This window comes from Enhydra lutris, unplaced genomic scaffold, assembly GCF_002288905.1.
Source record: "Enhydra lutris kenyoni isolate GAN:26980312 unplaced genomic scaffold, ASM228890v2 scaffoldscaffold9, whole genome shotgun sequence".
Classification (NCBI taxonomy): Eukaryota; Metazoa; Chordata; class Mammalia; order Carnivora; family Mustelidae; genus Enhydra; species Enhydra lutris.
The window spans coordinates 77,487,777-77,515,233 of NW_019154093.1; the positions used below are offsets into that span (position 1 = coordinate 77,487,777).

A 27,457-nucleotide genomic window follows, 5' to 3' on the forward strand; every position below is an offset into this window, starting at 1 on the left:
CTTTCTGATTTGCCAAAGAGCTCAAGAAAGTGTGGACTATGGAGGAACTGACAAACACTCTTAGATTGAATTCTTAAAAAAAAAAAAAAAAAAATTGTCCTGTATACCATTGTGTTTGGCACGAATGATCAGGGTTGCAACAGAATTTAGATTCTTTGAAGAGAAATGTTCATTTAGCTTTTAGCTTTAAAGCAGGCATCTACATGCCTTTCTGTAAGGGCCAGATAGTAAATACATTTTATAGGCCATTAGGGATCTGCTGCAATTCCTCAGCTGTGCCGCTGAAGTGCTAATACAGGCATGGGCAACATGGAAACAAGTGAGTGCGGCTGCTTGCTGATAAACCTGTGGACACAAAAAGCAGCAGGCAGGATTTGGCCGGCCCCTGTTCTAACATGAATGTGCTCAAGTCCTATATGGACATAAGAATGCCCTGTGGAACTGGCTAAAAGGGTTGGCTCCTAGGCCCCAGCCTGACCCTACAGAATCAGAATCTCTAGGGATGGGGCCTGGAAATCAGCAATTCATAAGGTCCATAAGTGATATGTAAAGCACTTTGTTTGAAAAACACTGTGGTATGCAGCTAGTTTCATCTAAGCTGGGATGGCCCCACTGTCCTAGATGTGGGCCAGCACTTCCTGCATCCTGTGGCAGTAAAAACGCACTGTTTTATCTTCTGTTGGCCTTTCTCTTAGAAGGGCAGATGAAGAAACTGGTTTTTTTTTGCTTTCAACCTAAAAATGCATAAAATGATTCTGCTTTGGTGAAATTAACACAAAACTAAGGATAGGAATTTAAAAGAAAATCCTCAACTTATAACAAGATTTCAACAAAAATCTCCCTTGTAGTCATTTAGACTGCAAAATAAATAGACAAGATCCTTACCAAAGGACAGGGCTCAATCTGAACTAATAGTTTACCGTGTGTTCCCTTTCCCAAAATATGCCCAGCAGAGGCCTGCTCTGTTGCCTTGAAATTTCCTCCTAACAAACCATTACTTTGTATCTGGAGGTCTTGGCTTAAATGGAACCTCCTCCAAATTCACGTAAAGACAGAAAGTACAAAATCTCTGTAGACCTCCGAGGGCTGCTCCCAATTTTAGCAATTGGTGGAAAAGAAATTATTCAGCTAAGTCCAGTTGTGTCCAAAGGAAAGCAGCTTTTCCAAAGGAAAGATAGCACAAGCAAGGGGAGTGGGAATAGGGTTGCAGGGAGCTCGATGCAGAGCTTGATCCCAGGGTCCTGGGATCATGACCTGAGCTGAAAGCACCAGTCACCCAGGTGCCCCTGGTTGTCTGTTTTAATGGCCAGCAGTTAATCCCTGGATCAAAGTGGCAGTGATGTTGAAGCTAGGAAACAGCGCCACCGCTTCGTAGTCAGCTCTCCAGGTTTTCCTAGGAAGGACAGGGAATAGCCTACAGTCAAAGGGACTTCTTTGTAAAGGGAGCATCCTAAAGAAAGCACAAATAATCTGCAGACACCTCCAGGGAGTACAGCTCTTACTGAGGCCTCTGCTGCTGCTGGAAATGAAGAGGAATGCTCAGCGAGAGCAGATGTTCTAATGATTACTAAGACATGGGCTTAGAATGCCTCCTATAGTTACCGCAGCAGCAGATAGCACTGTTTGTTGTGAGATGACAGGGGATGATTCTGAATTTCTGAAGCGGGACTGAGGCTAGTACTCTATCACCAGTATACTTAACAGGCCGTTATATATAGGAAGCGGGATTTAGCTTTACACTGTTAGGAGTCAACTAAAATTTTAGGCAAAGTATCTCTGGAGTCCAACACCTAGAGTCCTGAGCTTCTGACTGCTCCCCTTCCCATGGGGAAAAACAAAGCAAAACAAAACAACAAACTGCCATTTTCAGCAAAGTAGGGAGACCTGTTCTTCTACTTGGTTTCCAACTTACAGAAAGAATCAGGCATTGGGAGTCCTGGGTATTAGTACAAAAACAGTGCAAATGCCTATCAAAGCCAGGGGCCCCGACATACTTACCCAGCCTCCCTGGCCCTGGACAAACTCTTGGATGGCATTGTTCCCATTGATCATGCTTGTCATGGAGACAACGACCTGTCTTGACATTTCGGGAGCGATGTGGGCCATGTATTCAAGAAGCTTCACTGACACTGCCAGAAAGGCTCTCTCATAAGCTAAGCTGGAATCCTGAGCACACCAAGCCTAAGACTTTTGACTGTGTCCTGAAGTGCAGCTCCTGCCTGGAGAGAGACACGGGATATCAGTGAAGTGTTGATATAAAGGTACAGGAGACTGCAGGGGCAGGCGTCCAGTAGAGCAAGAGTTTCCTAGAGAATGGCAAGTACATTGTATCTGATCATATCTAGGTAATCTTAAGGAGTGTTATTTTGTTATTCATTGTAACGTGTACAGAGAAAACATAAGTAGCCCATCAAACCCATAATTTCAGATATTATTAAAGACATGAAAAAAGGGCCGAAAGTAAAAAGTGATTTGAAAGAAAAATATCAAGTACACAATAGTACAGCTGGTCGAGTTGTAGAGGTATTACTTGAATGATTGAAGTCTGTGAAATTCTAAAGTTTAAAAAAAAAATTGTTTTTCCTCCTCTTCTTTCATTCCCCTCAGAACTGATCCAAAAGTCATTAGGTGGGGCCAAGCAATATCTACTGTGGTATAGTGTAGGGGGACCCTTGGTAGTCAGAGCAGTTGTCAGAACCCAAATAAGCTGCAGAGGGCATCCACATATGTAACCAGATCTTGGTTTCCAAATATCATTCTCCATTTAAAGATACCAGAGCTCCCTGGAAAAAGGCTGATTGCAGGCTGCGGCTTGGAAAATACAAGAGAGCTGTCAGAAATTAAGGAAGTACTCACAGAATGACAGGGACGTACTAAAAAGACACAGTCCAGGTGGTGAGGACACCCACTGGTCAAAGCTAAGACAATTTGAGCATCCAAATAATAATGATAGTAACAGGTTACACCCCTTGAATAACACAGGAATTCATGAGTCCATGTTGATATAAAAAATAAATGAATAGATTGAAATGTTGATGAGATAGGAGATATTTACATAGTTTCAAAGTACCTCCACAACACTTAACTATATTAACCACAGATATTAACTACAGTGGAGAAGCCTTGCAGATACTATCCTAAGTGACTGAAGTTAACATCAGTAATGGGACAAATTAAAATCTGTGCCACTTAAAAGGTGCAATGAGAAGAACACAGCAACTCTTCTGTGACCTCCCTACCAAAAGTACATACCCTGAATCCACTCAAGAGGAAACATGAAACAAACCCAAGTTTAAGGGACATTCTACAAAATGACTGACCCATAATCTTCAAGCACCAAGATCATGAAAAATCAAGGAAAGACTGAGGAATAATTCCAAACTGAAGGGGACTGAAGAGACAGGACAACAAAATGCAGGATCTGACTCTGGCCTAGATCTTTTTGTTGTATGTGACATCACTGGGACAACTGACCAAACTTGAATGGGATCTGAGGACAAGATAATAATGTGTCAGTGCTGATTTCCTGGTTTTGATGTGGTTATATAAAAGAATGGCCTTGTTTGAAGGAAATGTGAAAGTATTAGGGGATGATGGAACATTTTATCAACTACCTACTCTCAGATGATTCAAGAGGGAAATTCTTTGTACAACTAATTATGTGCAACTTTCCTATGAATTTGGAAGTTCCAAAAAAGTTTTTTTTTTTTTTTAATTAAAAAACAAAAGTAAATTCAGCTCTCGGCTACCTAGGAAAGTTTCAGGGCAAGCAATTAGGAGTAATAAGTCCAGTTCTGCCTGAATGGGCGTACCATCCAAGCTATATTTCATAAGAATAAAGCATAATGGTGAAGAGTGTGGTTCTGGAATCAGTCTGGGTTAAAATCCTAACTTCAACGCTCACTCAGTAACCTAATTTCTTGTTTCCCTCTTCCTCAGTTTCCTTATCTGCTTAAATGGATAGCGAGTCAGGAAAACATGTATGGAGGGTCTCCCGTATAGGAGGTACTATGCTGGGTTGTGTGAAGACTGCAGTGAACAAAGAGGTCAGATTTTGGCTCTCACGGCATTCCACAAACAGGAGGGGAGGTTGCACTGTGAGTTTCAGTTCCTATAATACCCCAGGGACTGGTGGAAGGTTTAAATGAGATAGTAAGTGCACAGTGTTTGGAATACTGCCTGGCACCTGTTAAGTTTGTATTATCTGCCATTACTGATAACAAGCAGCAACATCTTCTAGAACGCTGCCTGTGGTCTTTACATCTAATGCAGCATCCAAGTGCCACCGCTAGTAATCAGCATTCTGATGAAAAGCCAGATATGCCCTAGGTGGCGGCTGTCAGTACTCATTAAAACGTACTTGAGGACTGCCTGCCTTTCCAGTACATAATTTCATTGCTGGACCTTGGGTTGGGGGAAGGAAGACACCCACTCCCAGCCAAATAAATATTAAATAGGTGCATTAAAGAATAAAGTGCTTTACCAAGAACAAAGTGCTACATATGTGCTCCGTGTCACGTAAGCACAGCTCTGTTGAAAAACAAATGGGAACAATCTGAAGGTTGACCAGCCCTTGCCAGAAGATTTTCCTCTCAATACCACTTAGGCCTTTGATTAACTCCTGAACACCTAGCAATTGGAGAATTCCTGCTGTTTCTCCTTGGATGAACATAAGCCCCCAAATCTTTTGCAGGACATTTCTAGTTATAGTCATACAAGAGTGGTAAGAAAGGAGCATCTGGAACAGAAAAACTGCAGCAACTTTACCCGTCCACGACTGGTTTCTTCAATGACATTTTTGGCAGAAGCTTCCAATTCTCCATTGAACTGGTCACCCAACATCCGAAGGCGACCAGCAATGATGGCCACGTCAAAAGAGCAAGGCTCTCCTAAGATGGAGGAACACATTCACATGCGTTATACAACTTGAAGGGACGGCCAGTCCCAGGAATCTGGGCATTGGAGAATGCTTTCTAGACTTTCAAACAATTGTGGCATCGATCTCTCCCGAGAGCACCTTCGATATCCTTTCAACCCCATAGTCAGAAAATCTCCCTTCACTGAGAATATCTTTCCCTTCCATGGAAACTACTGATTTTCAGGTATTGCTTAAAGCTTAGTTTGCCTTTTAAAACTTAGGAGGCAATAAGAAAGCATACTCAGACGCTCTTATTGACCCGCAATCAGCACCTCAGGCCAGGAGTCTTACCTGAATCTGGTTCGTCTCCACAACATAGGTCCCGGTTAGCAACCTGCATCGGGGTGCCTAAGAAGTCTGTGAGTAAAGTGTTCAAGATGCATTCTGTTTGCTCCTCAAAAGTTCGGGGCCTCTTCATTTTAGATGTTCGCTGCCGAGTTTTTGCTTTTCCACAAAACAAGCAGGTTTCAGCTCAGCAGGAAGTCAGAACTGCTGGTAAACTAGAAGCATCGATCTCTGTTCTTTCTAAAGTCTCCTAATGGGACATGTAGTCCTGGAGCGTGTCCTACCACTTTTTTTCAAAACTAGCTGTCAGAAACATGGGACTTCTTTGAAGAGCTCACCTACACAAACTGGGGAGACTTTTTGAAAACTTTTAGTTCCTTTTCTCAGAACCACACCCTAGCCAGTACTTAAGATTAATGAATAACTTTTATTGTTAGCCAATTTAGAACTGAAATAGAGTTGAGGAAGAGTTTCTTGGGCAATTTCATTTAGAAATACTTCCTGTTAGGTTCTGAGTCTGGTGTTACTTAAAGAAAGTTTCAGAGTTATAATAGAACAGCATTCAACTTCTAATAGACGGCATTTATTTGCCATATTCAGACGTTTTATGTACTGAGTGTCTATGGGTAAGGAACTATGCCTGGCACTACAAATAACACAGGAAAATGACACAGACACAGTTCCTGTCCTCGCGGAGCTTACACTTTTGCATGCACAGCTGATATTACATGATTAATCCATAATTTCTTGTGCTTATTGAGATAGTGTGTGATTACATTGTGCAATGGGGAATCAGACCTAGGGGGTTAGGAAGGCTTCCTTGGAGTTGTTAACATCTGAGATGAGCTCTGAAGTACAAGGAGGGATTATGAGGCAAAGAGGAGAAATAATACCATTCCAGGTGGGACTAGGATATATAGAAGTTGAGAAGGTGGGGGAAAAAACTTGGGCATTCGAGGAATTAAGAATGGGGATAATACAAAGTATTTCACAAGGAAATTATATGAGGATTAAGTAAGACAATGTTATGTGGGATGATCCAGCAGTTTCTGACATGTAGTAAGCGTTAAATGTCTTTCCTCTTAGCCCAAGGCCTGAGGACCAGGATGAAAGGAATCTGGGATTTGTTCTCCAACAGAATTAAGTAAGATTCTTCTAACAGGCATTAGACTCCATCACTGTTTTTATGAGATCTCCTGACTGACACTTACCCACAGTGGCTGCCTTCTTAATGAAGCCACATCTAAGTCTGGGATTTGGGTGTCAACACTCAGCTCTTCCAGGGTATTCTGACCTGGTGAGCTGATAAGGAATTCAAGCATAAGCAGTAAGCCGGTTGTTCAGAACGAAAGTCCTACTTGCAAAATAAAAAGAGCCAATCTTCTGTTTTCTATTCTGTTCTAAAAACAAATGATCATAAACTGCTTTTGGATGAGAAACAGAAATTACATAAAGGGCTGTTTTCATTTGTTGTCTATCACTAGGGCTGAAACCAGGTTCTGCTGAGTAAGCTTTAGACCTGACAGAAGAAGATCCTTTTGACAGAATTCTGAGCCATCATCCTTTCACACTAGAGTGGGTTACTAAAAATTTAAGGATTCTAATAAATTAATTTGACATATTCCCCAAGTGCATACAAAAACAAATGAAAGGTTTATAAGATACCATCCAGCTGGTGTTAAATACCCAAGATAAGTGGCATCAGTAAGTGGTAGCATAGAAATTTAAAAGCAAGCCCATCCTACCTCAAATAATAAACCTTTTCCCACAGTAATTTGTTTCACAGCTGATGTGCTTATGGGCAAATGCCACCTTCGGAATCTAATCTTTGCATTATCTTATCTATCCTTTGCATTATCTTGTAGAATCAATGTTGTAAGGAGTATATCTTCTCCTGGGCAATATGGGGTAGTTTCCTCCTTTGTGTATTTCTTCTGGAGCCTTCATTATAGGGTATTCCCGAACCACCCCATTCCTTCTTCCACAGCTCACATCCCCTTCACTCTTGCAGTTCAAGTACTATCTCCCAGGTAGTACCAAAAAATGAAGCCACAGTGTTTTCACCATCACTTGCTTCTTTTGCTGCCCTGGCCACAATTTACATCCCTCTCTCAAAAGCCTCATCACCTTTTTTCACTGGCTCAAAGTCTAGGGTCTTGTCATCTGCCCCAGGTCTGCCTGTGAATGAGGATCCTTGGGTACTGCTCCTCTCAATGTGTAAATCTGTAACTGAGAAAATAAGTTCTTTGTCTCCCCTCCCCCAAACACCCAATATATGAGAAAGGGATAGAATAATGGTTACAGAACTCCCATTCAAAGAGGGGTATGGGGGAAATGGAAGCATTTAACAGCCACTAGTCCATGGCAGTAAGATTAAGGTCAGGAACTACACAAATGATTGCCTCTGCAAAGTTTTAAAGCACCATTCATTACACGTGTCACATACTATTTCCTAACCCAGACATTAAAAAGTCATTTTTCTAAAAGCACAATATCAACTACCCTCAAGGATTTTAAAAATATGCATCTACTTACATCACATCGTCAAACCATATGTCTGCCAAGGCTAGAGAGAGCTCCTAGGGAGAAGAAATATAATTAACTTCATGGTATACGTAAGCTTTAGTCATTTTGCTTATAAATTAGCAAAACCAGGCTACAGTTTAAAGAAATCATTTCCTCCTTCAGACCATTTTAAAAGTACACTTTCCAAAAGCAACAGTCTCATATTTGGCTATGCCCCACACATTACAGACAAACGACCAAGTAGGACTTAATCTTTTAAAAGCTCCAATAAATGGGATCATTTTGGTAACATTTGTTCAATTATTGAGCCATTACTAATTTTCTTTAGATCAACATTTCAATTATAGCCTTTAATTTTTAAAGAAGTAAATAATTTTACTTAATCTCTACCATTTATATCCTGTTCCTTTATAACACTGTAAATTGGCAGCACTTTTCACTTCCATTTCCTTTCTTTTAGTATGTAATTAAACGGTCACGGTTTAACCAAACATATCGAACTATGGAAAAGGCAATTTTGAAACCGTTCTGATCTCTCTACATGTAATCGTGGGAACCCATGATCTAAATCCTTCTCAGTGGGGAGCGATTTTGTCCCACCAAGGCACCTTTGGCAATGTCTGGGCATTTTTGTTACCACTGGGGGTTCTATTGGCATCTAGTGGGTATAGGCCAAAGATGCTACTGATAATCATTCTACAGACCACAGGAAAACCCTCCATACAAAGAATCATCTGGACCCAATGTCAGTAATGCTGCTTATGAGAAACCCCAGTATAGATGGACTTCCACTACTGTTTGGTTGATACAATATAACAAAACACACTTCAAACACCAATCCCAAAACATCATCAGAATCTAATTATTGACAGCCATTCATTTGATAAATATTTACTGAGTCATCATTATATGGCAGACTGTGGAGATGGAAGGAAAGAACATCACCGTCCTTAGAAATTGTCCAGGGGGGAAAACAACGCACAAAATCCAGGCCCTTGCCAGAAAAATCAATACCGTCTGTTACTTACTCTTATTAAGAGCCTAGTTGAGAGAAATGATGGCTGAAAAACTTAAAGGTATGCAGTCCATTTATGTATCTACGTGGTAGAAGTCCTTGAATTAAGCTAGATATTTAGATTGTGTTATCTTAAGTCCTTGAAGAAATGTGCTCACTAAGGTCCATGTTAAAGTCATGCTCTCTGCTTTCACTGAAGAACACCATAAGTGATAAGAAACCCATTACTGACTTCCATAAGAATCTTGTACTTTTCCCCGTGTCACCTATGTGAAACTACATGTAAATTTCTTTTGGAAATTAATATTGGAAGGTCTCTTCCTCTCTAATGACGACTTTATACCTATTTCTCTTCACTCAGCCAAATCACTTAGAGCTAAATTTGAGGCTCAACTGTACCAATTATGTCAGCCCTTAAGCCTGAACACTTGTGTACTTCCCCATCCCTAACTAAGCTGGTCTGAGATGGTATTTTCATCTTCCCTGTTGTGGATCCTCTGGTTATTTATACTTTACTATTTATACTTTAAGCCATCCTATGGCATCTGCTCTCACCATAAGTTGCCTCAGTTAATGTAGAAAATGTGGGCAGGTATGAATTAAACTGAAAGCAAGGAAGAGTGACAGAAAACAATTACAACTGTCCTGCTAGACACACGCACTGGAGGCCTTGACAGCCTGACAGAACCTGTAATGAAAGCAATAAGGGTCACAGAAAACTTCCTGCAAGAGCTCGTGACTGAGCAGAACGCTGAGAGACAAGGACTAGATGCTGCCTAAAGAAAGAAGATATGAGGGTGAGGAAACGTTCTAGCCAAGCAATAAAAGCAGGAGCAAAGCACAGAGGTGAGAGAGAGCCTTGTGCATTCAAGGAAGGCCAAGTTGTTTGCCGATGCAAGAACAGGGTGTTCGGGCGAGCGGTGAGACAAGACACTGAAGAGTTACCTCTGACGCCGCACTAAAGACTTTGGACTCTGGCCTTGAAAAGCATGATTAGAAACAGGAGACCAGTGAGGAATTTATTGCAGTAATACAGGGAAGAAAAGATGATCCCCACAAACGATGACTTTATCAGTTTCCATAAACATCAGGCATCTTTAGTAAAACAATCCCTATAATGGATTAGAAAAGAATCCAAATCCTATCCTCAGTCCCTCCCCATCCCCTTACCAACATTAACCTTTCGACATCGCCTAGAAAATGGGGTCATTCACCTATAGGTATGAGAGGACTAAGTCAATAGTCTTTGGACAAAAACATAAAAATCCTGATTCTGAGATTGTCCATTCTCGTTTGTATTTGATAGCATCTGGATTTAAAAGCAAATTCTAATAAAAAAAAAAAAAAACCTAGGAATTCTGATAGCTACTCATCTCACCTAGGACAAGCAGCAAGAATCTGTTATGATTTTATGTCTCCAATTGTTCCAAGCACAGTTTCTAATACAGAAATAAAACTATTCAGTGTCTCAGTCCTTGGCTCGTTTTGTTTCACAGAGATCTGCATTTCGGAGTTCTCGGGCTCCAAGAGCAGTTCTGTAAGGAACAGGCAGCCAGTGTCATCCTGGGCACTGAGGTAGGCTTTCCATGGCTGAGCCCCAGCCCTGCTCATTGCGATGGTCTGGATGTTCACTACTTGTAGGGCCATCTGGAGGGTGTCGGGATGGACGGCTCCCCGCCAAGGGAACACCTGCTGATGAGCAACTTTCAGGCTAAACCAAGTTTTCTCAAAATACTCAGCAGTCAGCTGGCAATTGGGGACTAGCATGAGGGCTCCAGAATCAGGAAGTTCCTGAACCGTCTCCTTGCTCTCTTCAGGAATCAGGGGACCTGAAAGAGTTAGAAAGCTTGTGTAAGAGATCTTTTTAATCTATACCAACTGTGTTTTTTTGAAAAAGATTTTATTTATTTGAGAGACAGAGAGAGACCACACGAGCGGTGGTGTGTGGGGGGTGTGGGGGGGGAAACAGGCTCTCCACTGAGCAGGGAACCCTAAGCGGGGCTGGATCCCAGGACCCTGGGATCATGACCTGAGCAGAAGGCAGATGCTTAACAACTGAACCACCCAGGCGCCCCTAAACTATGTTTTTTTAATCTAGATTTCCATAAGTACACAGTGTGACTTTTATCTTTGGACAAATGGTTGAAATAGCCAATGAGGAACTTCTTTCTTGCTCACGAAGACTTCAAATTCAGGCCACAGTCTGAGCCATAGCTAGGGTACTCTACTTCCTACCAGTCATTGCGAAAGGTAAAGATTTTTCACAAGATGTAAAGTAAGGACTATTTCTACCTGAAGTGGCAAAGGATGCAGCGTTAGGAAGCTCTGGGCCCCGACGCTCTGGCCCCTGGTATTTAGAGATGGTTGCCCAGCGGGCTTTGCCGTAGACTGGCACCAGTGTGTTGAAGTCTGAGGCCCAGCTATTCACAGGTCTTTCTGCCTGATCCTCCAAAAGTCCAAGAGAAGGGTCAGATTTAGGACTACACAGGATCTGCTTCACTCCATCAATGCCAGCTAAGAGAAGGCGATAATAGAAGAGGCCCCGGTCTCGTACTGCCATATCCTTTTCTTCCTCTGAGGTAAGACAAAGACTTGAGTTAATTACAAACAAAACCAAAACACTCCTTCTACCCTGTGCCAACTGGAATGGGGGAAAAAAGAAAGGAGGGAGGAAATCTTAGAGAACATTAACGTGGTTTCTTGGGTCCCCAGCATGACTCACCAAATAGTGTCAGCTGTCAGAATGTTTCCTATCTGACATGGCAAGTACAGTTTCCTTCTGGAGAACCTACCTATGCAGTAATGTAACAGACGCCCCAGCATGTCCTGGCACTCGGCAGGCCGGGAGAGGAAAAGGCGCAGCAGTGCAGTGAGTAGCTCCATCTTCACAGCTGGAAAAGTCTCTGACTTCACGTTCTCCACAAAGTCTTCCAACACATACGGAGCATTGGGGATTCTCTCCCCATGGACACCAAGGAGCCAAATAAGTGCCTGTTTCCCCTGAGGAATGAAGAAGTGAGAGCAGGTCCTTGCCATTTGACTGTACCAAACACAGTAACGGGTTTTGTTCCCCACAACGTCAGCAGAAAAGGTATCATCTTTTATTTACTTCAATTTGCATTGTTATCGATCCCCCACACCCCGACTGCACTCTCTACAACAAATAGGAATAAAATGTCACTACACAAAAGGAGACTCAAGACTCCCAGAGCCTGCATTGGTTATATAATGAGGCTTCCTCAGTGTGGGGGCCTCTGGCCCAGTCTGGGGTTTAATATGTCAGTGGAAGCTATTGAAAGAGCGCTCTAAACCACTTCAAGAAGATGGTAATTAACCTAGAGTGCAAATCGGAGACCTCTGGGAAGCTTCTTAAAAATCTATGTGTCTAGGCCCAGCACTCCTGAGTATTTAAATTGGCAGACCTGCAGTGAAGCCCCAATATCCACAAATGATTCTGATTCTCATTACAGCTGAACACTCCATAGTCTAAAATCTCTGGTTCAACACTGTTCAAGAAAACAATGATATCAAAGCATTTGTAGCAAAAATCATAGATAAATCTCATGTTTTTATCACTTCTACCCTAACTACACCCAAAGAGAATCTGAGGTGGCAATCAATTCTAAGAACTTCCATATTCAGACACCGAGTAGAAAGAAGAATTAGGTTCCATTTCACAGAGCAGGGTCCCAACAATTTCCCCTCTGCCTGGAGATAAAAGAGAATTTGCCATTTACCTCACTGTCTTGAATGTTCTCCTCGCAGCCAGGCAGGGCCTGACACACAGCTTCCGTACACTGAGGACACAACCAAACCAGGTCTCGGAAAGTTTGCACCACCACTACAACACAGCTCAGGATACAAGAGCATAGGATTAGAGGCTCCACACAAGAAAGAATCTTAAGAGAAGTCACAAATTCAGACTAGACTGCCACGTGAATTTCTGTAAAATGGGTGTCAGAGGGGTGGTCAGTGATTTTCTGAGAAATGTCTGACACGGGCAATAATTTCTTAAATCGGTGTTGCTCTTATCGGATTGGCCATGAGGATCAAGGAGCTCATATATGCAAAAGCACGTGGTAAAATGTAAAGCAAATGTGAGGTCATGTTATTGTTGAATGATATTTGGAAGAGAGTTTAAATGGAGCCACCACGGGTGGGACTAGGGTGAGGCAAATGAAGCGCTGGGGGTGTAAAACTGAACCCATGCAGGGTTAGCATTTGCATAAGCCTGAGAGTGAGTGCCTCTTGCATCCTGGGTACCTTGCTTGCCTCACCCTAGTCTCAGTCCTGGAAGCCTCTGCTGTCATAAAGCGAAAAGAGGGGTGAGGGTGGGGAGTTAACAAGCCCGGGCATTCTGGTAGCCTTCATTATCTACAGAACAGCCTTGCAGAGTTATGGCAACCTGAAGACCCTCTCCGTCAGATCTACAGACCCTACGCTTCTCTGATGGCAGCACATGAGGATGTAAAGAAAAACTTAAATCTCTGTTACACAACGATAATTTTTTTTTTTTTTTTAAGAAACTGCAACAGGGCAGGCATTTGCCAAAAAAAAAAAAAAAAAGCCCAAAGGGTAGCCAGCCATTACCTGTGGTAATGTGCTCTTGCCGAAGCCCCAGCAACTCTGTTAGAATCTGCACACACTGGTCTGTGTAGGTCCTGGCAATCCCACCTACAGGAGAACGGAAAGCAGAGAAAAGTGGTAAGTCAAATCTTAGCACCTCATTTTAAAAAAACTTGCCACCAGTCAAAGACAAAGAAGAGTGGCAAAATCTTAACAACCACCACCACCAAAAAAAACCACCCCTTGCTTGATGAAGTAACAACCTAAGTTTCCTATGTTTGGTAAAAGTGAATTTTTCCATTGAACAAGGCTGAAAACCTTCAGCAACAAAGGTATGTGCGCGGCAGCCAGATAAGAGGCATTGTGGGCTTCAGAGCACCTCACAGGAATGGCCCTGCCAGGAGCGAACACCTGACCACAGGAGCTCTGCTCTCCGATTTGTTCACTCTTCCTGCCCCTGAAAATATTCATTCTTCATTCTAACATAAGGGTTCCTTCTCCTCTTCTACTTGATGTCCTCCAACAAAACATAGCTCCCGGGCTGCTTTCATTTTGTGACTCAGTCTGGCCTTCTGAATTCCAGACAAATATGAAAAAGCCTGTAAGATTTAGGATTTATTGTGTTGGTCTGTACTCAGCACAATGCATAGCCCATAGTAGAAGCTCAATAAACAACTGGCCAGTTGACACAGGACTTTGAGTCTGGAAAGCCTGGTTCTGACCCCGGGTCAGGAACCACATGACCTTTTGGCCACTTAAAAAACTCTTTGTTTCTGAGTTTCTTCATCTCTAAAATGACGTGATAACACCTTCCTACTTTTCCTGACTGCCTCCCAAGACTGCTAAGATGATATATGGGAAAGCATTCTGGATAGTACCCAAGAAAAGGCCATATAAATGTTAATTACTCTAGTTTGAGTTACCTGTATTCTCTATCCTAGAAGATAAGGCAACACCAGTGATGCCAAAAAAACCCTTCCCTCCCCACTTTTGTCTGTGGCCACTGACCCCATGGTAATTTGGTACGTGGTAATTTGTCTCTGATGCAAGATTCGTTCCCTTTTGGTCTCCATGATTCCACAGGTATCTGGTTAGCCGAAGGTCTCCAAAAGGAAAAGCAGCAGACCCCTACCTATGGCAAAGATGGCGGCCTGGGCAAAGTCGGCTGACACGTCAGTACAGTACCCTCGGAGCTCCTCTAGCACCTGCTGTACGTTCTCATCGTTCACCAGCTCACACAGCACCTCCACCTTCTGCAGCTTGATGTAGTGGGGCTCCGAGTAGGAGCAAAAAAACTTTTTGTAGTGGCTGCTAAAGTGCCCGGGCAAACTGTGCAAGATCTGACGCACATGACACAGGGCAGCAAAACAGAGCTCGCGGCTCTCCGAAGAACAGGCAGCCAGCAGAGGGCCCTTGACTTGCACAAGCACATCCGTCTGTACATGGGGGAATTTTTTTGCCAAGATGAGAAAGAGTTTCGTGGCTCCCATCACCACACCGGGGCTACTGCTCTTGAGAAAGCTATCTAGCAGATTGAGAATGTCAAACAGCTCCTCCTCACTGCGGGGTTGATAGCGTAGCAGAAAGTTCAATACTTCAGCCTGGCCCCACTGGTCCAGTTTTGGCATTCTATCCAAAAAAGAAAAGAAGAGTGTTATTTCAGCAACCAAATCAGGACCATCTGCATGCAAATGTCATGTCACCAGTCATCTGTTCATCATAACAAGGAGAGAATTCTTGAAAACAGGCTGTGCCATAATAGAATTATTCTTTTTCATGTGCTATTTAAAGTTTACACAAAATTGGCTTTCAATTCCGAGATGAGTTTATACTACAAATTCTCATCATCTAAGGCCAAGGACCATGATCACTGGACCTAGATCCAGAGTCTTTACAGTTTAAGACAGTATAAATCACTTAGTTTGGGGGACATAATGATTGTAAGGGAGGACAGAACCTATTTCCAAGGGATATTTCTGCCATCTCTCTATACCACCAAAAGAAACTAAGACAAATAAAGAAATCCTCTCAGTGAAATACGAGGAAGCTAATAGTCATGGTTAACTTTACTACTCTACAGAAGTTGTTCAAAATGTCTCCTTGATTCAACATGTCATGATCCCACTAGGATGCAGATCTCATCATAACAAAGAGAGCACCGAGGCATCCAAACCGATTTAAGAGATGGTGGGCGATGGGCTTGTTGATAACAACGCCTCCTTCCTGTTTCAGAATTTCCTCTAGAGACCTCAGGCAGTTCACAACCACAATTGGATCCTGGTCACGCAGCAAACTGTATAATTCATTTACCAGAGCACCGTCTATAAAAGAGCACAAAGATCTCAGATAAAGTTAACAGCTTCACTGTCTCAGGAACAGAGCCAGAGTACTAGCTCCAGGCAGACAAAGCTGAACTTCTCTGCTACAAAAATAACAAAGGCATTAATAAAGTGCAAGGCAAAAAATTGCCATCTGCAGACTGTTCTAAGTAGCTAACGTGATGGATCTCACCTGAGCCCCAGAGAAAAGGCTTCTGTGATCTCAAAAAATACCAAACCGGCCTTTCTACTTAAAGAGACAAGTACAGAAGTAAGGCCACATTACTATTTTCTCCCGAAGTCACGTCATCTTTTATGAAGTCATACATGTAACTGAGGCAAAAATAAATACTGGTCATGACAGATTACACTGAAACTTACCCACTTCAGAGTCTCCATGAAGATTATGCATCTTGGCACAACCAAGAACTGCCACCCTCCTGACATATGAAGCTTTATCTCGCAGACCACTGAGAATGGGCTGTTGGATATATTCCTGCACACCAGGCATCCTAAGCAACACATACTGGAGTCAGCCAGATCCTGAAATGCTAGCTTTGATGGAACTCAGCTCCTATTCACTTAACAAAGTTTAGTAGATGTTTGAATGTACAACTATCACATCATAAAGAATTAGGGAGGGGCGCCTGGGTGGCTCAGTTGTTAAGCTTTTGCCTTTGGCTCAGGTCGTGATCCCTGGGTCCTGGGATTGGGCTCTGCATCGGGCTCCCTGCTCGGCAGAAAGCCTGCTTCTCCCTCTCTCACTCCCCCATGCTTGTGTTCCTACTCTCAATCTCTCTCTCTCTGTGTCAAATAAGTAAATAAAATCTTTAAAAGAGAATAAAGAATTATGGAAAGCCACTGCTAAACTTAAAAAGTCATAGTTGACTCTTCATCTAGAATACTACTACAAGGGCAGCAAAAATACATTATCTACATAATTGTTTAGAAATCATTAACCAAAATCAAGAACTATTTTAGCAAGAGTGAGGATGGAAAATTCCCTTTAATGTAACATGTGACATTTAATGTAATGTGACATAGTTTTTTAAGTCTAAGCAATGGCTGAAAACTTGGGTTCAAGTTACAAGCACATTTTCTCTAGTATTAAGAAGTTCAAATAGATTATCACCATTGAAAACCTTTCCCATGGTCTCCTGAATCCATCAGCCACTGATAAACAGTCAGAGAAGAGGGTACTCACCTGAGACTACACATGCTTCGTAGTGCCAGCCCTCGCACCATTGGATTGGGATCCGAACAGTCTTTGCACAGCGTATTAATGGCCAAGAGAGCCAGATCTGGTTTCAGGGGGGCATATGTACACATGTAAAGATAAACCAGCTTCTTCTGAACAATATCTACGGTGGCACTGGCCTTCACCATTTCCATGAAGACACCAGACATGTCCAAGCCCTGAGTCATGTGCCTGAAACCAACACACACAGCAGAAGTAAAATACATAATCCACAGCCTACAATGAAAGACATTTTATCTATACACATCCTGGTTATCCAACTAGATTGTGAAGGAAGCAACCAAGTCTATCTTGTCTATTACATTGCACAATACTTCACACCATGGACCTATAATAAACATTCTTCTATGCATTTAACAAACATTTATTGAATTCCTGGTACATTCCAGTCTAATTCAGCTTCTACATTCCAGGGATATGTTCTGGGGCATAAACCTGAAGAAGGCCTGGTCTCAGATCTTTAGAAACTTGAAGTATAACTAAGGAGCAAGACAAAAACACCACTAAATACAGTACAATAGGTAAATATTAAAACAGGTAAGTATTAAAACTGAAGTTATAGACAAGGTTGGGGCACCTTGGTAGCTCAGTTGGTTAAGCATCTGACTCTTGGTTCCAGCTCAGGTCATGATCTCAGGGTTGTGAATTCAAGCTCCACATCAGTTCTGAGCTCAGCAGGGGGCCTGCTTGAGATTCTCTCTCTACCTCTCCCCCCCTCCAAATAATAAATAAATCTTAAAATAAAAAAAAGAAGTAATAGACAAAGTGCAGTGGGGATCCAGAAGTCTAATACTGACAAGAAATCATAAAACACTTCCAATAGGAAGTAACACGTTAGTTGAATGAGCTGGAATTTTCTAGGCAGGTGTAGTAGTAAAATACATTACACATACATAAAATACGTAATGCATGCTATGAGACGTGTAGACATCAGCAAGAATACTACGTTCTTTAAGAGTCTGCAAGTAGTTGTGTTAGGGTGTTCTTGGGGTGCTAGGATAAGAAGTTTGGATTTCCTTCTGTAGATCCGTTTCTCAAGCCTGGTCTCCTACAGGAATCAGATGGGATGTCTGTTTAAAATGCATATTCCTGGGTTCCATCCCATCCGACTGAAAGCAGCATTATTGGATTGGATGAAAATTGTACATTTTTTTTAAAGCATCCCAAGGGACTTTTGTGCATCCACAACTACAGCCAAGAATTATACGTTCAAACTCATGTTAGGAAACTTCGGAGTAAAATGAGGTGGCAAGGTGACCTAGGAAGCCACTTCAATTGCTTTGGTAATAAAACCAGAACAGCGGTGCCAACAAAAAAGAAATGAATAGACATTTTCTTGGCGGGGGGGGGGGGGGGGAAGAGGATGGATATTTAGAACTATATATCCATACCATCTGACTCGAGAAGTGAAAACCAGGAGTCATCAAGACTGACTTCCTCCCTTGGTTAGCAGGACGGTGACATTCCTCAACCCAAATATAAGCGGAAGAGCAGGTTTGGGGAGAGGGGAAGGATGCAGGTGCTACTTTGCATGTCTTTGAAGAAACATCCAGATGGGAATGCCCAGCAGGCAGTAGGTATGTGGGTTTGAAGATACAAAAGGCTTTCTGTACTAGACTCTATAGATCTGGGAGTCAGCAGTCTAAGTTCAAGACATGGGTGTAACCACCCTGCTGAGTAAACGAAGTCAAGCAAGTGCCACAAGGGAGGCTGCCGTGGCCATCCAGAGAAGCGGGAAGACCAAATCACACCCTGCCCTGGGTTCATTCACACTTTCCGAGCGGCCAGGGGTGGGGTCCCGGATGGGGGCCGCCGCGGGGAGTGCGGGCGGTAGCTGATACCTAATCACTCGCTGGATGACATTCCGGTAGCGCAGCCTATCGGCCTGAACGTGAGGGTTACACAGAGCCTTCTTGAGCTCCTTCACCACGTCCTCGGAGCCAAGGTACGGCATCTTCGACAGTCACCAGGCAGCCCCCACAGAACCCCTAGGTAACTCGCGAGCTCCTCCTAGCCCTGACGAGGGAACCTGGGTAAAGCAAATGTCAGTAAGCGAGACCAAAGGCGTGACCTCACCCCAGCCTCGGCTTCCCCGGGGGCCGCAGCCCAGGCCCAAGCACTCTCACACCAACCCTCTCCGCGCCCCGGCGAGCCCCGAACGAGGCTCTGCGGTTCTTTCCCGGGACCTGCAGGCCGGCTCGCTCCTCCCGAAACCGCTCCTGCTACTTCGAGACCCTCCGCCCCATTTCCAGCCCCGCCGCCGGAGGTCCGCTGAATCCTCCCTCGCCAGTTCCAGCCCTCGGTGCGCCTCCGCGCGGCTGCCCGCCGGGATAGGCCCAATCGAGCTTTCTGCGGAAGTCCCGCCTCCTCGGGGGCCGCCCGCGCGCGGCGGCTGCCACTCACCTTCTCGCAACGAGCGCCGAGCGCCGCCCGGACGCCGACCTTAGGGCGCCCTTCCCCCGCCTTTCACCTCCCGGCGCAGCCGCGCGGCTCCCTCTGGTGGAGGCGCGGCGGGCCCTCGGAAATCCGCTGCTTCGGCCTGTCTCCTCCCAGCAGCGCGCGCTTTGAGCGCCCGGCCTCAGCGCCGGCTCCCGCGCGCGGGTAGGAGTGGCGCTCAGTGGAGCGTCGTCCGCGGTTTGCGATTCCCCCCGGGACTCTCAGGAGCACCGCCACTTCCTTCTTTTTGCCCACGCTCGGGACCTAGTAGTCCTCTGCTGGCCTGGCTTCCCGTTAGGGTCTTTGGCCGCGTGGCTGCCCCAGCGTGACTTACCTTCAGGGCGCGGTCGCGGGAGCCTCGCGCGGGAGCTCTGTGCCCATGAAGATCTCGCTGGTGACTCTCCAGCCCCGCCACCATGAACGGGGCCCTGATCCCCCATACGCCCATCGCTGTGGACTTTTGGAGCCTGCGCCGGGCCGGTTCCGCACGGCTCTTCTTTTTGTCCCACATGCACTCGGACCACACCGTGGGTTTGTCTAGCACCTGGGCCCGGCCCCTCTACTGCTCCCCAATCACTGCTTACCTCGTGCATCGTCACCTGCAGGTACGGGGCAGGGGGCGGGAGTCCTCCGAGAGCTGGGACGAGCATTCGGGTGGGAATCCCGATCTGTCACAGCCTGACTCGTAGAGTAGGGGCCTGGAGGACTGATTTTTACAAATGTGGGAGTTGTTCGAACCCAGAAATGTGGATGTTTCAGCTATAAGTTGGGGAGATCTTTCTGTCCAGCCAAGGAGACTGTACCTACGTTTTCAGATAAACTAGGCTAGTGTATGTCTAGTCTCAAGAATCCACCTAAAGTGCTGGGTGACACATTCTTCAGTTCTCCCCCCACCCCCCTTCCAGTAGATCTAGCTGGTGCAGGTACTGGATAGCTGGTTGGAATTTTTTTAACGGGTGCCCGTCAAGGGACTGTTATGATCAGAAATGTTTGAGAATCGCTTGGCTAGACTGTTTTTTGGACTCTTAATTTAAATTGTACGAAGGGTGGGAAGGGAGAGTGAGAGGAAGAAGGGAGCATTTGAGGGGACTGTCAGTTAGACCTTCTGCTCCTGGGTAGCTTAGGATGTCATTTGCTTTCCCTGATTTCAGTAAAGGGTTAGTTCCTGATTCAGGGCAGTATCAAGCAGGAGATTTTGTGTTCACTAGAATGACCAACTTTTTCCTCAGGTACCTAAGGCGTGGATCCGGGCCTTGGAGGTTGGTGAGAGCCATGTCCTGCCTCTAGATGAAATTGGGCGGGAGACCATGACTGTAACCCTCATTGATGCCAATCACTGCCCTGGTTCTGTCATGTTTCTCTTTGAAGGATACTTTGGAACCATCCTCTACACAGGTGGGCCTTCCAAGGGGTCCCTCCCACCTTCCCAGCCTAGACACTACTTTTTCTTGAGCAGCCTTAACTCAGAAGTCTGGAGACCTCCTAGCTTCATCCCATATGAGCATAGTGACCCTTTCTCAACTGATTTCCCACTCTTTAAGGTTTCAAACCTTATAAAGAATAATAAAAACAGAAGCAGAATTCAGACCTTTCCAAAAAGAAGCTATACTATGTTAGTGCCAGACTTCCTATGAGTTTTTGCACAGGCTGGTAAGCAAATGTCCACCAGCTGTTGGAAGCTGGGAGAGGCTTGTGTTTTATACTTTTGTCACTGACTCTCTGCTCCCCATATATTCTTCTTCTAGGTGACTTTCGGTATACACCATCCATGTTAAAGGAGCCAGCCCTGAAACTGGGGAAACAGATCCATACCTTATACCTAGACAACACCAATTGTAACCCAGCCTGGATTCTTCCTTCCCGACAAGAAGCTGCCCGCCAGATTGTTGAGCTCATTCGAAAGCACCCCCAGCATAACATAAAGATTGGTAAGTGGTTTCCTTTCCTTTTTCTTTTACCCATAGTGAATCTTGGGTTTTGGGGGGTTTCTCATATCTTTCTGGTCTTTGTAGATCCCCTCCTTACCCCTGAAACCTTATCTAAAATTGTTATCTTCCCAGGGCATCTGATTGGCTCAGTCTGTTAAGCCTCTGACTCTTGGTTTTGGCTCAAGTCGTGATCTCAGTGTCATGAGATCAAGCCCTGACTAGGGCTCCGAGCTAAGCTCCCAATCCGCTTAAGATTCTGTCTCTCCCTCTGCTCCTCCCAACCGCCCAGCATCCCCACACCCCCATGTGTGTACTCTCTCTCTAAATAAATCTTTGAAAAAAAAAAATGCAATCTTCCCACCATCTCTACTGCGACATTCCCAACTCCTGATCCCCTATACCAACTCAATTTTTTCATTCTTTAATAGCACTCATCACCTTCCAGTATACTCTGTCCATGTTTTAATATGCCGTTGCTTATTATTTGTCTATTCTCCACGTCTCCTGCCATACACACACACACAAACTCCTCGAGAACATGGATGGAGGTAGGAAGGAGTCTTGCATGTGGAACAGAGAAGTAGCAGCCAGCATGACAGGCACACAGTGGGTGAGGAGGCTATAAAGGTAGGAGGGGCTAAAGTGCTCGCTTGTAAGCTTGAACTTGATCCTAAATGTAATCCTTGAATGTAACTTGATCTAAATGATTATATTTGGGCAAAAGTTATTGAAGGTTTTAAATAGGAGGGCCAATATTGCACTTACTGTTTTATAATGTATTCCACAATTTGCATATTGCTGTATTTGATTTTTATTGTCTATCTACCCCTGCTAGGATATAAGTTCCACAATGGCAGGGCTCTTTGTTTTACTTGTGGCTATATCTCAAATGCTTAGATTAATGCCTAAGGAGGCACTCAATATTTGTTATCTGAGTGAGTGAAATTTTTTTTTAAGATTTTATTTATTTGGGGTGCTTGGGTGGCTCAGTCATTAAGCATCTGCCTTTGGCTCAGGTCATGATCCCAGGGTCCTGGGATCAAGCCCCACATCGGGCTCCCTGCTCATCGGGAAGCCTGCTTATCCCTCTCCCACTCCCCCTGCTTGTGTTCCCTCTCTCACTGTGTCTTTCTGTGTCAAATAAATAAAAGAAACTAAAAAAAAAAAAAAGATTTTATTTATTTATTTGTCAAAGAGAGAGTGAGCACAGGCAGGGGGAGTGGCAGGCAGAGGGAGAAGCAGGCTCCCTGGTGAACAAGGAGCCCGATGAGGGACTCAATCCCAGGACTCTGGGATCATGTCCTGAGCCAAAGGCAGACACTTAACTGACTGAGCCACCCGGGAAATTTATCAGAATATAGATATTCAGGTGAATGCTGTGCTTAAAATCAGACACACTGAGAAATCAGAAACATTGTTTTAGCAATTCCATAATAGTATAAAACATTTCGGGGCCTTTTTTTTCTTTTTTTTTAAATTTTATTTATTGGGAGACAGTGTGCAAGCACACATGAGGAGGGGAAGGAGCAGAGGGAGAGAGAGAATCTCAAGCCGACTCCATGCTGAGCTTGGAACCCACTGAGGGCTTGATCTCAGAACCCTGAGGTCATGATCTGAGCCCATCAAAAATCGGGTGCTTAACCGAGCACAGGCAGGTGTTCCCTTCCCTTGCCAGGTAAACTCAGACCCATCCTTTATGACACACCCAGGCGCCCTCATTTGGGGGCCTTCTAACTGCTGATTTCAGCATCTATTCATCTAGGTGATCCAGTAACACTCCTGCCATTTTTGTCTTCTCAAGCTCTCCTCTGATCATATTATTCCTGTGATTAAAGTCAGCCATTTTCGGGGCTCTTGGCAGCTCAGTCGTTAAGTGCCTGCCTTTAGCTCAGGTCATGATCCCAGGGTCCTGGAATCGAGCCCCGCATCAGGCTCCCTGATGGTAGCTTGGCAGGAAGCCTGCTTCTCCCTCTCTCACTCTCCCTGCTTGTGTTCCCTCTCTTGCTATGTTTTTGTCAAATAAATAAACAAATAAATAAGTAGTCTTTTTTTTTTTAAGATTTTATTTGTTTATTTGACAGAGAAAGAGATCACAAGTAGGCCGAGAGGCAGGCAGAGAGAGAGAGGAGGGGAAGCAGGCTCCCCGCTGAGCAGAGAGCCCGATGCGGGGCTTGATCCCAGGACCCTGGGATCATGACCCGAGCCGAAGGCAGAGGCTTAACCCACTAAGCCACCCAGGCGCCCCAAGTAATCATTTTTAAAAAATAAAATAAAATAAGCCATTTTCCTGCTGCATGCTCTTTAATGGCTCCCCTTCACTTAACAGAATTAAGTTCAAACTCCTGAGCAATATATGTGGGCCCTGTATTATTCGACCCTTCCCTCCTGTGTCATTTCTTACCAGTTCCTTCTTGGCACATTCGTAACACTGAACCATCCCCTTCCCTTGCCAGGTAAACTCAGACCCATCCTTTAGGACAACTCAGTTGCCATTTTCAGGGAAGTTTCCCTACTCTGTCAACTGGTAGATAACTTTTCTGTGCCCTCATAATACTGTGTGCATGTCTCTGACATGGCCTCTGAGTCCCCATGTAGATTATACTCCTTGAGGACTGAGGCTTGTGCTTATTTTCACAGTGCCTAGCATCTGGTAAATGCTTTCCTCTGTTGAACCAAACCAGTGGGTGGAATCAGTGGTAGGCCCTTCCCCATTTTCCATGTATTTGAGCTCAAATCCCACCTCCTCCCTGAAACACTCCCCGATTGCCCCATTTGTGTATTTTTATGAAACATTTGGGTGACGTATTAGGATTCCCCGGTATCTCCTCTCTTTCATTTCTTGCTTTTCCCATTCCTTTTAACATGCTTCAGGACTCTATAGCCTGGGAAAAGAGTCACTGCTGGAGCAGCTGGCCTTGGAGTTTCAGACCTGGGTGGTATTGAGTCCTCGGCGCCTGGAGTTGGTGCAGCTGCTGGGCCTGGCGGATGTGTTCACAGTGGAGGAGAAGGCCGGCCGCATCCATGCGGTGGACCACATGGAGGTCTGCCATTCTGCCATGCTGCACTGGAACCAGACCCACCCTACCATTGCTATCCTTCCCACGAGCCGGAAGATCCGCTGCTCCCACCCCGACATCCACGTCATCCCTTACTCTGACCATTCCTCTTACTCAGAGCTTCGGACCTTTGTTGCAGCGCTGAAGCCTGGCCGGGTGGTGCCCATTGTCAGTCGGCAGCCCTGTAGGGACTACTTTCAGGATAGCCTGAACCCCAGGCTCTCTGTGCCTCTGATCCCAGACTCTGTGCAGCAATATATGAATTCCTCCTCAAAGAAACCAAGCTTTCTCTGGCCGTTGTTAGAAAGGAGGCTAAGGAGGCCACGAACCCAGGGCGTCGTGTTTAACTCCTCTCAGGAAACTGCTGATCAATCTCAAGCTGACAGGGACTCAAAGAGGGCAAAGAATGAGAACCTTCCTGGGGACCTTGAGAAGCAGGCTTCCCACCATCCTTTGCAGATCAAGAAACAGTTGTTCCCGGACCTCTGCAGCAAAGAATGGGATGGGGCAGTCCCTATCTCTGAGTCCCCGAAGATGGTGACTGTACAGACTGCAAGTCTTTCAGTGCACTTAGAGTCGACAGATGAGGACTTTCTTTCTCTAGAAACTGGGGAAGAAAGTGGTGTAGTGCCCCACTTGGTACCCAGGGGAAACCACGATGGCTCAGCGGCCACAAGGAACCAGAACACCTGGCTGGGCCGGGAGTCTCTCCTGTCTCACAGCAGCAAGGCTGCTCCTCTCCTGGCTCCTGAGTTCAGGGGCCTAGCACTAAAATACCTTCTGACTCCAGTGAACTTTTTCCAAGCACGGTTCTCTTCTAGGGACTTCGACCAGCAAGTGGAAAAATACCATAAGCTGTTGCTCAGGTGCAGAGAGGAGAATGCAGAATGATACCTTTGGTTGGTTCAGCCTGCAGTTTTAAAGACTGACTGTTGGCTGGGGAGGAGGTTTGTGATGGGCCTTACTTTCCTATCTTCACAGGATCCCTATGGGCTCACCCTGGAGAAATATTTCTCAAAGCGTGTTCATTGAAATCCCAGTGCCTACAGACTCATGAGTTTTATGGTTGACTGTGTTTAAGAAACACTTCCCATTACACCCCCTGCATAGTATACATGAGCACACTAAAGGTTCTGAGAAGTCCTGCGGTAATTTAATCTGCTTTACTTTAACCCAGTATTTCTCCACCTCTCTTGAACATGCAGTCCTCTTATGTGGGTGCAGAAAGAGATGTGGTCTTAATCCGAAAGGACCAGGTTATTCCCATTGTTTCTTGGTGGGCCATGTGCCATTCCCCATGTCCCCTTCTCCCTCTTCCCAGATCAAAGAACATAAGTAGTTATGTTGTTGTTGTTGTTTTAGTCAGGAACTGCACTGCTGGAGGATAAAGTGGTGATCCAGGCAGCACGTTCCAATCCTGAATGTCACTGACTTGCCGTGACCCCATCAAAGAGGCTTCCTCTCTTTGCCTCTGGGAGCGAGCAGGAAGCAATGAAGAACCCTGGAACAGGGGAGAGAAACTCCCCCCTGCTTCCATGAGAGTTTACAATTAGTGTCACAGGAGATTTCTCTGGAACAGAGCCAGCTGGGGAGTTGGGCACCCCTTACCAAGGCCATACCTGAAACCAGCTGAGCATTAGACTTAGGGGTACAACGGCCTCCTGGCTGCCTGGAAGCCGTGACTCTTTGGCTGAAATAAAGGTATAAAAGATCAAAAGTGCTGCCAGATACTCCTGATTGTTCATGGCTGGGATATTTGCTACTCTCCCCCCCCCCACCCCCTTGGGTTGAGTAGGGAACCAGAGCACACAGCCTGTTTGTTTTAGTATCCAGGGCAGAGACCCAGGAGCCAGCTGGTGGAAGGGGTGGGGGTGCGCAGCTCTGCCCTGTCCTTCTGCTCACGGCCTGACAACATGCCCAACCAATCAGCAGGACAGCAGATAACACAGGCTCTGAGAGAGGGCACAGGCGAGTGGAGCTGGGTACAGGGGTAAAAATGGCTTCGGAATGGAGCCTCGCAATAAAGAAGGTGGTTTCTACCTTCAGAAGAAGATAGGAAGAATTTAGAAAGTGAGGCCTTGCTCTTGGGCAAGCTGCGCTCAGTTCTGTTTTGTCAGTGACCTTCACTGTAAGCCTCCCATGGGCCCACTCAGAGCCGCAGCAGGTGAGGCTTGTGGGGCAGCAGGAAACATGGGCTCGTCCTGGGCTTGAGTCCAGGACACGCTGGGCAAAGAGCTCTCATGTCTAGTTAGTGGCTCCTCCATTCCTCACCTGTAAAATAGACTGTGAGACCTACTTTTCCTGGTTGCTCTGGAAGTTAGATAATTGGTAAAATTCTTAGCTCGGTGGCTACCCCATGATGGATATTTCAAATATTGGTTCTCTTAGCCTCTGGCTCTCTAAAGAGATTATTCAATATATAAAACATGAAATTTTGCAAGTCATATAAAAACAGAAAAGAAAAATAAATTTTAATTCCTCCATGTACATCAATTGTTTCTAGTTCTTTTCTGTATGTATAATTTTTTCTAGTCCTTTTCTGTAGGTATAAATGTATTATAATTTTTAAAATTGGGGCAATACTGTATATAATTTCAATCTTCCATTTTACTTAATATCTTTTTTTTTATTTTCTTTTTTTAAAGATTTTATTTATTTATTTGACAGATAGAGGTCACAAGTAGGCAGAGAGGCAGGCAGAGAGGCAGGAGGAAGCAGGCTCCCTGCTGAGCAGAGAGCCTGATAAGGGGCTCGATCCCAGGATCCTGGGATCACGACCTGAGCCGAAGGCAGAGGCTTTAACCCACTGAGCCACCCAGGTGCCCATTTTACTTAATATCTTAAACATTTCTTTGTACCATTAAATATTTGAAATGTATTTATGAATAGTTGTATGATACCTTATAGAGGTAATACCATTTCCATAGTCAACATTTTATGTGCCCTTTTTTCACAAATACATATTACAGTGAACATCTTTATGCATCTATCATGGCATTTTTGTTTATTTCTTTAGAGTAAATTACTAGAAGTGGGATTACCATCTTAGATTATCTTTTGGGGGGCGGGCAGGGGCTGAGAGAGAGAGAACCTATGCCCAGTGCAGAGTCCGATCTCACAACCCTGAGATCATGACCTGAGCCAAAACCGA

The 27,457-nt window shown here is 44.8% G+C and overlaps 3 protein-coding genes across 10 annotated transcripts; 1 reads left to right on the forward strand and 2 right to left on the reverse strand.

The window, feature by feature from the left end:
- Positions 1–1,270: 1,270 nt before the first annotated feature.
- LOC111142873 (adaptor related protein complex 4 beta 1 subunit) lies at positions 1,271–19,717 on the reverse strand. Of its 7 annotated transcripts, XR_002640292.1 has the most exons (14): positions 18,728–19,175; positions 16,833–17,057; positions 16,010–16,140; positions 15,484–15,631; positions 14,443–14,939; positions 13,335–13,418; positions 12,482–12,585; positions 11,537–11,744; positions 11,037–11,318; positions 10,123–10,573; positions 7,739–7,782; positions 4,768–4,889; positions 1,999–2,219; positions 1,271–1,393 (listed from the first exon to the last, which is right to left on the reverse strand). XR_002640292.1 is itself a non-coding variant. In XM_022496250.1 (11 exons), the coding sequence occupies exons 2-11, from the start codon at positions 18,838–18,840 to the stop codon at positions 10,146–10,148; spliced, it is 2,220 nt and encodes a 739-aa protein (XP_022351958.1). In that variant the 5' UTR covers positions 18,841–18,915; positions 19,657–19,717; the 3' UTR covers positions 10,129–10,145. The 7 variants fall into 7 exon arrangements, 4 of the variants coding, with proteins under 4 accessions (XP_022351959.1, XP_022351958.1, XP_022351957.1 ...); XR_002640294.1 differs by lacking the exons at positions 1,271–1,393; positions 1,999–2,219; positions 4,768–4,889 and adding an exon at positions 6,458–6,505; XR_002640293.1 differs by lacking the exons at positions 1,271–1,393; positions 1,999–2,219; positions 4,768–4,889 and adding an exon at positions 7,376–7,432.
- On the reverse strand, positions 1,331–6,476 carry LOC111142875 (BCL2 like 15). Its single transcript, XM_022496256.1, is given in 6 exon segments — positions 1,331–1,393; positions 1,999–2,183; positions 2,186–2,219; positions 4,768–4,889; positions 5,210–5,362; positions 6,415–6,476. Coding segments are annotated over 5 exon segments (486 nt in total). The 5' UTR covers positions 5,337–5,362; positions 6,415–6,476; the 3' UTR covers positions 1,331–1,375.
- On the forward strand, positions 19,419–26,697 carry LOC111142874 (DNA cross-link repair 1B). Of its 2 annotated transcripts, XM_022496254.1 has the most exons (4): positions 19,419–19,927; positions 20,552–20,717; positions 21,068–21,250; positions 24,122–26,697. In XM_022496254.1, exons 1-4 carry the CDS (start codon positions 19,739–19,741, stop codon positions 25,195–25,197), a joined length of 1,614 nt encoding a protein of 537 aa, XP_022351962.1. In that variant the 5' UTR covers positions 19,419–19,738; the 3' UTR covers positions 25,198–26,697. The 2 variants fall into 2 exon arrangements, with proteins under 2 accessions (XP_022351962.1, XP_022351963.1); XM_022496255.1 differs by lacking the exon at positions 20,552–20,717 and having other exon boundaries at positions 19,874–19,927.
- The last annotated feature ends 760 nt before the right edge of the window (positions 26,698–27,457 follow it).

Bases quoted from the DNA above. Each gene is read 5' to 3' on its own strand.
- LOC111142873 (XM_022496251.1), bottom strand. From the start codon at position 18,840: ATGCCGTACCTTGGCTCCGAGGACGTGGTGAAGGAGCTCAAGAAGGCT. The intron at 16,141-16,832 runs GTGAGTACCCTC...TGTGTTGCTTAG, and splicing joins CGAAGCATGTGTAGTCTCAG to GATGCCTGGTGTGCAGGAAT. The intron at 13,419-14,442 runs GTAGGGGTCTGC...GTTCTCCTGTAG, and splicing joins GGCCGCCATCTTTGCCATAG to GTGGGATTGCCAGGACCTAC.
- LOC111142874 (XM_022496254.1), top strand. From the start codon at position 19,739: ATGAACGGGGCCCTGATCCCCCATACGCCCATCGCTGTGGACTTTTGG. The intron at 19,928-20,551 runs GTACGGGGCAGG...CTTTTTCCTCAG, and splicing joins TCGTGCATCGTCACCTGCAG to GTACCTAAGGCGTGGATCCG. The intron at 21,251-24,121 runs GTAAGTGGTTTC...AACATGCTTCAG, and splicing joins CCAGCATAACATAAAGATTG to GACTCTATAGCCTGGGAAAA.